The following is a 9,085-nucleotide window of genomic DNA, read 5'->3' as shown; positions in this document are numbered from 1 at the left end:
GTTTAAACCTAATGTAGCACACTCAAATGGGAAGGCCAGTACATAGTGATATTCAGGCTGGCTTGCGATATAGGTTTTTCTGAACTTACATTGTTCAATGGCTTTTTCTTTTTCCAGCTATTTGCGGTCGTATACGACGTGACGGTGAACCACACATTCCAATCGTTCAAACCACGCGCGCTACAGCTGCGCAAACGCGCGCGTCACAGCAGAAAAGGTTTTTTCTGTTTTTGTCTGGTCCTAGTGGCTCCATCTTTGGAACACGCGAACAAGTGCGCCAGCGCCGGACTTGAGGTGCTCAAGAAGAAAGTCTGCGATGTCCTTGAGATACCAGAGTTTCTTTCTTGAGAAACTTCGACAGGTAGTAGCACAGTCAGTCACTCTTCGACCGTTGCTTGGTGGACACGCACGCGCAAAAGTGGTCGATCCTTCCGCGAACGCTCGTCGATTTGTCCGGTTCCTGTCAGCTGCCGCCGACATGAAAAGCGAACTCCTGTTCCGGCAGGTGAGATACAATCATTATGAAATTATGAATAGCTCTGTTTGAAATTAGGTGTTTAATATCGCACTGCATGCAATTCAAGTTCTGCACTTTGGCGGAGTTTCTTGTCAAGGCACAAACTCGTATTACGGCGTGCTCGAAAGTAGCTTCCGTGTTTCGGATTCCGATGCGCGCTTCTGCGCATGTCGCTGGCTGTTGTCGTTTGCTACGCGTGGTCGTTTATTGCTGAAAGCAGTAAAATTACTGCACGTAGGCGATATAAACCTGTCATGGAAATATCGTCCCGGCTGCCCTTCGTTCTTCTTTCTCCGAAGGCTGTCTTGCTGCTGATAACGTCGTCTTGGGGCGATAGACGTCGAAGATGGACGCCTTATAAGAATAAAAACGCATTTCTGTGTTTTCTCTCCACACGACGTACTTTAGCCCGTAATTTGTGTAGCTCTCGGTGAATATACGGAAATAAAAATAACGAGGATATGGACAGTATCGACTAATAAAAAGTGTTAAAATTTTACGTGCAAATTAGCGTACGGAATGTACGTCTTTTCGAGAATTATGCGTGTTCATAGAAACCCTGTGGCATATAAATACCCACAATTCTGTGTTGCGACCTCAAACGCAGCGTCAAAGTTGCGACTCCGGTAATTGTTCTCAAGTACCTCCTCTTCCATGTCTGATGGTCCTGGCGCCTAAATTTGGCACACTTGTGCAACTCTGCTTCGTTCACGCCGCGATTCGTATGGACGCTAATGGTTTCCTGTGTCCTTGTAGCTCTTTGACCAGAAGAGCTGCACGTACAGCTACCTCCTGGCCGACATGAACACAAAAGAAGCACTCTTGATCGACCCGGTTTTGGAGCAAGTCGAGAGAGATGCGAAACTGATCAAGGAGCTTGACCTTCGCCTGGTCTATGCAGGTTTGGTTTTTTTGACAAGATCTAAACGTAAAAACTTTGGATATGCTTTGTTGGATATAATCGTGTTGGTAATTCAGTAGTAGCGCTTCAATGTGTTCAGGAAATGTGTTTGTCCTGCATGTTGCTTATAATGAATGACCCAATAATGTATGAAACCGCATTATCTCATCATGTGCAGTAACTCCTTCAGGCTTTCTAATGTAAAAAAATTGATGACATTGCACTGTAGGGTATTTAACGCAACTTCAACAGTATTGGGCTGGGAACGCTGCTTTAGATCTGCCTTTTATATATTGTTCCATAGGTGTGTCATTATTTTTTTCATCTTGACATATGCAAAACTTCTTTGCGATATCTTAACCTCAAAAACCTATAGCATACACACATAAATTGTGAATTACTCATGCTTGCATCAGGTGACTTGTTGCTGCATGGATTGCAAAGAATAAAAAATTTACTGATTGGACCTTTCAAAATGATTTGGTTTGGTTTTATGGGGTTTAACATCCCAAAGTGACTCAGGCTAAGTGAAGGGCTCCGGATAATTTCGACCACCTGGGGTTCTTTAATGTGCACTGGCATCTTACGGCACAAAGGCCTCTAGCATTTCACCTCCATCGAAATGCGACTGCTATGGACAGGATCGAACTCGCGTCTTTCCATTCAACAGCCGAGTACTAACCACTGAGCCGCCGCAGCGGCTGTTTTGAAAAAAATTAGCACTGTGAACAAGACTTTATATTTACCATGAAACTTAGTAATCCTCTTCAAACGGCAATTGGTCTATCTGATTATTATCTATGCACTTAAGATATAATGACAAAAGTACATGGCAGAGACACACAACTTGTAGTCATTTTGGCTATACTATTCCAATATTTTTATTGTTTGGAGATTTGTAGCATGTGGTTGGCAGCACTTGAAGTTAGCTTGGCAGCTTCCGCCTAGCAAAATTGACGTTGATAAGTGCGTAGGCATTTGGGAGCTGTGAATTCTGTCGCAAGCTGCATTGAGACAAGTAATACTGTCAAATAAGCACATCTAGCTGCTAAATTTTCCCAGATGTTGGAACTACATGGAAGCAAAATTTCCTTGTATCTCTGGCATATGCCCTCTGCAATTGAATGATCAGTGGTGTAGTCTTCACTTTTCTCTGTATACAGCAAAGTGCATGTTTCTATACTGTGCCCTTTCTGGGCTCCCATGGTCTGTAAGCTTTGTCTGCCAACTGTACTCATGCACTTTTTCATGTTGGTGATCACTATTCACTTGCTCTTTAGATCTGACCTTGAGACCAGGCCTTTCAGATTATCGCTGCCGACTCATACATGTGTTGAAATTCATCTGTGCAGTGAACACTCATGTCCATGCCGACCACATCACTGGCTCAGGGAAGCTGAAAGGAATTCTGGAAGGCTGCCGCAGTGTCATATCGGCTGCATCCAAGGCACAGGCCGATGAGCACCTCAATCCAGGCGATGTGTTTGGAGTTGGCTGCATTAAGCTGGAAGCTAGGGCCACTCCTGGCCACACAAATGGTGTGTAAAATCATCCACAGTTATTGTCATGTGTGGATTCAGGGAAAAGATTTGCCACTTCGATAATGGCTTCTGTGTTAGTCTATGCATGTTCAGCATTCACTGAGAAAAAAAAAAGCAACAACTTGAAGCATTAATTTATTGAGACAGCCAAAGAGCAGAACTTTGGTAAGCTCCTTTTTTAGGAATAAAGAGAACTAAAGCCAGCCCTTGTAGTAACCAAATTGTGGTAATTGAAGATCATGGGATGCTGTTGCTGTGTGGCTGCTACCAGAACCTTTCTTCATTCTTTGATCCTGTTATGATAGGTGTCTGCCAGAATAGCTCAACTTTTGCATGAGCAAAAGTTAAGGGGGCAAATAAAAGTCAGTGGCCCAAAAGTGTTGCCTGTCAGGATGTCAAAAAGCTTGGCTGAAAGCAAAAAAGAAAAAAAGAGGACTCTCACTGTTCATAGGTTTTGGTGCGTGCTCATGTTCTGAAACAAGATTAACCCTTTAATGCCAGTATAATGAGAGAATCAAAGAAAAAACTCATTACCTCCACATTATGTGAGATAATGTGCCAACATTCAGAGGCCAATATAAAAAAAATTTGTTTGCGGCGCAAAAATTTCGGAGGTCGGTATGTCACGAACTCGAAACAAGCATCATGTGGTCTGTTTTGTGCAGCTAGTCCGAGATGTGTGAAAGACCAGTTCGAAGACCTCAAACCATCTCGAAGACCTGGGGACATTAGACAGTTTCTTATGCAAAAAATGCACTCCTATTTTCCCTGCAACAGCTGCCAGAAAATGAGGAATGAGTTGTTGAATGCTGGTTAGGAACTGCACATTCACTTCTCCTTTTTCTTCATGCAGCATCTTCACAGTGACACCAAATGTTTTGATTGGAAAGTACTGGCTACTGAGAACATGTTGACGTCAAACTTTATATGAGAGCTCCATATAATTATGAGTGCACAGCATCCAAACAACGCACGTGGCAAATTCACTACACTGGTTGTTAAAATGTTAAATGAACAATAACAACCTAGGTAGCATCTGTAATAAGCTTTAAACCAAGAATACAAAGAATAGAAAGTTTACATCTTGGTCCAGGTACATTGCTAGGACTCAGAAAGTCAATTGTGTACATAATTTTAGTCATCTGCTTCTTTACCGTTATGCGCACATGGTCACCAATAGTGGGCGAATTTATTTGTCTGAATTGAGTACTTTCATCACAAATTGATATAGTACACTGGTGATGGCACCACCAGTGCTGTACTTTCACACCTTTGTACATAAATGCCTTAAGTTGCAATTTCCCACATCCATATCTCTGGCATGAAACAGTTATATTGAGTTGTATGATGGGACAATTTGACGTTTGCCATAGCATGGGGGCACGAATATTAACACCCTAAAGAAGGTTAATTCTAAAAAAACAGTCTTTCCATTCAGTCGTTCCACATTTGGCTGTATCCTTACTGAATTAACACTTTACACCAACACTTGATGGCCAAAAATGCATAAATCATTCGAGAATTATTTTCATTGTGGTGAATGTCTGTTTCTAGGCTGCATGACATATGTGTGGCATGACCAAAGGAAGGCCTTTACGGGTGATGCATTGCTTATTCGTGGTTGTGGACGGACTGACTTTCAAGAAGGTATGAAACTTAATTTTCTTTTGAGTATGGTATACACTGGCATTACATTACATACTTTAAATATCTACTCTACCACTGCTGCTGTGCTGCAAATAAGTATGCATGCAGTACTCAAGATTAGTGCTGCCAAAACGAAGACTTCTTACAAGCTTCAAAATATCCAAATTGCAAGTGGGAAAGTAGTGACTGATCAAATCAAAATTACGGCAACAGGTCTTCACATTTCATGTATACTGTTTGATACTTGCTTGAAAAACATGATTCAGAATACCAATGCTGTACATGTGAGTTGATTCAATAATACTTCCTGTATATATATTCATGGTTTCGGTTTAGTTTTGTTTTATTTTAGTTTTTAGCTACTTGTCTAAACTTAAGGCCATGAGGCCTATGTACTAAAGCAGTTATCCCCCGACAACAGCGTGTATGAGCGCCACTACAGTGAATGAGAACAGTTGGCAATGCTGTTATCGAGTTAGGGTCATATCTGTGGCTAAGCTTTGTACACAAGATGCAGGGATTGACACAAAAACTATTGTGCTTTCTTAGCGTTTAAAAAAAAAAGGTGATTCACCTGCTTTGTGGTATATACTGTATAGCCAAACTGTGGGGCTTCAGGCCTGGCAGCTGGAAGTTCTGCAGGTCTACTGTATGTCTGCTGTAAAGAATCTTTGAGCACATAAAAAAGCTTGAAACACTCTGGAGTTATGAGGTGCCCAGAGGACTCCCAAAACATCATTCAAACATCTCAAGTAGATGTGTCCTTTAGGTGCAGCAGAGTTCTAATGAAGCTGTGTGAGCTCCAGATTCCTTTGCCTGATTGCCATTCGTCATGTGATGTGCCTAAAATTTTAATTGTTCATGGTGCCTCATAAAGGATCGGAGCATTGTGTGATGGGGGGAGTACATAAATACGTAGAGGAAATGCCAGGAGCATGAGTAACATGATTATGCTATGCATATTGACTGGAAAACATTTGGAGATTATATGGTGTGGCTTGCATTGTTGGAGTGGCAAATGGGTTCAGAGCTTACTCATCTCTGCAGGGAATTCAGAGCGCCTGTATGACTCTGTGCACTCTCAAATACTCAGCTTGCCAGATGACTACAATTTGTACCCAGCCCATGACTACAAAGGTAAGCAAGCACATTTTCCTTCAAGCTTAACCTGGCCCAACTTTCATCACAGTAAAGGCAGTTACGAAAGGCAGCTTGGAAGGCTGTGTACCTGCTATTTGCTGGTGTTGCTTGTCAGCTCGAAGCAGCTTTCTTGCCTTTGGGAAGTTTCCAATTTATTCTTCTGGCTGTGCCTGTGAAGTATGTCTCTGCTTTCACTTTTCCACTGAGAGTGTTGCTTGAAAAAATACAAAGGTATCCGACGGTAACATTGTGTGCTATCGGACATAACAAGTTACCGAGGTGCTGAGGCCTCATGAGGCATTATAGCACATCTTTTGCATCAGCTATCCAGGCAAGATGTTTAAACAGTTATCCATGTATCACTGGGAACATAATGAATGAAAAAAAGATCCACACTTCCGTATTAATGATGCACAGGGGATCTTGTGATGTGTGCCTATTGCAGAAGCAGTGTATCAGTCAACTTGGGAACGGCTTCATTGTTACTTGTTTGCAGTTTCAGTCTGTTTGGTTCTCTGCTTACAGTCTGCTGTTAATGGGTGCCTTGTCTATCGCTCCACTTGAAGGTGCATTATTTCACTGAGGTGCTGCTTGTTTACTTGCAGGTCAGACTGCCACTACAGTGGGAGAGGAGCTCAAGTACAATCCTCGCCTGACAAAATCAAAGGCAGAGTTTGTGGATATAATGAACAATCTCAACCTCAGTTATCCCAAGATGATAGGTATGACTGCCTCCCCATTTTATCCAGAGTTTGTCACCTGCTTCAACAATAAGACCCTGGAGGCTTGCACAGAATTCCGTATGCAAACTCTGTATTAAGCTTGAAGGTGTACAAATGCCATCGTCTGACCTGCTGACAGTTTAGCTTCAGTAAAGGCAGGGCAGCATGCTACAGGGCAACAGTCAACAACATGCTAGCCCAATTCGCTACCCTATGAAGTAATCTGAGGCTGAATTCTAGTATGATGTTTGGGTTTATGAAGGTTTAACGTCCCAAAGCGACTCAGACTATGAGGGACGCCGTAGTGAAGAGCTCCGGAAATTTTGACCACCTGGGGTTCTTTAACATGCACTGACATCGCACAGTACAGGGGCCTCTAGCATTTTGCCTCCATCGAAGTTCAACCGCCGCTGCCATGATCGAACCCGCATTTTTCAGGTCAGCAGCCGAGCGCCATAACCACAGAGCCACCGCAGCGTCTTAAGCACGATTTAGACTATGTGAACATGGCCTGTATTACCTGCCTTGCACAAGAAAGGTGGCGCGAGGTGTTCTTGGACAGTGTTAACATATTGGTGCAAGCCAGGAAATGGACTGGCATCTGAAGTTGTTGCACACATGTACGGCGTCCAGAAGCAGCTTGGATTGCGCAAAATGGGCCATCTTACGCCATCGTTCAAATTGTACTATTTGAATAGTCCTGGCAAGGAAAGAGTTAATGAGCTTCTAGTGACTGCAAAGGGCTATGTACACCCAAGCCAATTCTAATAGTTTCTTTTATGGCCATTTCAGACAAGGCAGTTCCAGCCAATTTGGTCTGTGGATTTCACGAGTTTGCCGAGAGTTCTTGAACGTGGCTACTCAGCGCACCAATTGCAGCACCTCCTGAAAACAAGCTTTTGGAAGGAACAGTGGCATCTAGTTTTCTTTGTTCACAGCACTGGCCACGAGCTACCATGTATTGCTGCAGCACAGAATTTAAGGGCTGTCTGCAACATTCCGTATCCAATTACAGTTTGTTCTTCTGCACAGTGACGATATTTGTGAAAATCATATTCAGGTGAAAGCTGCACCTGCAGACGCGATGCTATACTGAAAGGTTGCAATAAAAATATTTTGCTCAACAGTGTTGTGTGAAAATTTTCTTAGTCCAGCATTATTCTGACTGCATGTCACAGCTTAGCAAGGGGATAAGAAAGCCATATTTAGTAGACCCAACATTCGTTCACTGCTTATGCCAATCAATAGACAAACTATCAAACCAAACCCGAGGTACCAGCTACTGCACAGAACTTTGGGGTAGATGGCAGCACTGTTGTACCATTTTCAGTTGTGCTGTCCAGCAGTAATGCCTTTCAACAAATGGGGTTTGGAAACTTACCTTCACGGAGTAGGTAGTGAAATACAGCTTTTGCTGCCACTTCTGTGTTCATTTAATGTGAACAGCTCACAGCAAGTCACATCAATAAACATTACACTGTCCTGATGGACAGAAGAAAAAGTGCTTAGTAGTTGCATAAAGATGCTGTAGAGCTCCACACTATCCGTATTTTCATGAATGCGACAGTTGCACAAAACATCAAATTCCAGACAGATGTATAGTGCTCATACACAAGATCTGCCAGATGGGGTCAACAAGGACAAGTTGAAGGTAGTCCTTGTCAAGCTAGCCTGACAGATAGGGTGCCGTGATGTCTGCTCGCCTCAGTTTTCAGGGCAGGGAAACCCTTTGTACCACCCCGCGCCGCCACTTCTCCCTTGCTTTGACATGTTCAGTCCCACGCGCCGGTCGCGTACTGCGCACTATGCATATGGCATGGTTTGTATGCGGTTACGTGGCGGCTGAAATAATGCGACTGAACTGGAAATAGGCAGTGCATAGTTGTTTCTCTTGCAGCAGTAATATTATGGCACTTATAAGTGTGTATTATGCATGGTGCAGTCGCTGTAACCACACGGCAACGGAAAAGTTACAATGGACTGTTGTGTTCCCCAGTCGCTGACTGCATTGAAAAAGGACAGCGGTTATTTGGTCTTTCTTCATAATAGTAATTGAGAGTACCTGGATCACCGAATTCCTTAGAATTAAACCGCATTTGTTCGAATAGAAGGACTGTTCACAAGGCCCCAAGTTTCTCAGGTATGCCAGCATGCCCGGAGGATGACCTGCAAAATTAACTACTTTTGCGCAGTTAACACCTGCTTTTCTAACATTCCCTGCGATCCCTTTGTCTTATTACTGCACGGCAGGGGGGAAATTCCACGCAGTAATAATGGCAAACTTCTCTTCCAAACAGTCCAACGCCACATTGCTCTCAGGTGGACAGCCGAGGACACGTCTGAAACCAAAGAACCCCAGGTGGTCGAAATTTCCGGAGCCCTCCACTACGGCGTCTCTCATAGCCTTAGTCGCTTTGGGACGTTAAACCCCATAAACCAAACCAAACCAAACAGTCATATTTTCTCAACGGCTTCCCTTGAGTTGTTCCAGAACAAAATCGCGCAGACAGTTGAGTTTCCCTCTGATCGGTGTTGACTACGAGTAGAAAATAACAAAGTGAATAAAATGCAGCGACGAGAGCTTCACATACTCGCTTGCCAACGAGAGAGCCTAAAT

At 43.3% G+C, this 9,085-nt stretch overlaps 1 protein-coding gene across 1 annotated transcript; it reads left to right on the top strand.

Annotated features, from left to right (window-relative positions):
* The first annotated feature begins 244 nt into the window (after window positions 1-244).
* LOC149340332 (persulfide dioxygenase ETHE1, mitochondrial-like) lies at window positions 245-7,594 on the top strand. The gene is made up of 7 exons (XM_089549100.1): window positions 245-505; window positions 1,274-1,418; window positions 2,771-2,956; window positions 4,514-4,606; window positions 5,654-5,743; window positions 6,352-6,468; window positions 7,261-7,594. Exons 1-7 carry the CDS (start codon window positions 317-319, stop codon window positions 7,317-7,319), a joined length of 879 nt encoding a protein of 292 aa, XP_089405226.1. The 5' UTR covers window positions 245-316; the 3' UTR covers window positions 7,320-7,594.
* Window positions 7,595-9,085: the final 1,491 nt, after the last annotated feature.

This window comes from Amblyomma mixtum, chromosome 6 (genome assembly GCF_055824585.1).
Source record: "Amblyomma mixtum isolate Tamu chromosome 6, ASM5582458v1, whole genome shotgun sequence".
In the NCBI taxonomy this organism is placed as follows: domain Eukaryota; kingdom Metazoa; phylum Arthropoda; class Arachnida; order Ixodida; family Ixodidae; genus Amblyomma; species Amblyomma mixtum.
This window is presented reverse-complemented; position numbering and strand designations above follow the sequence as displayed.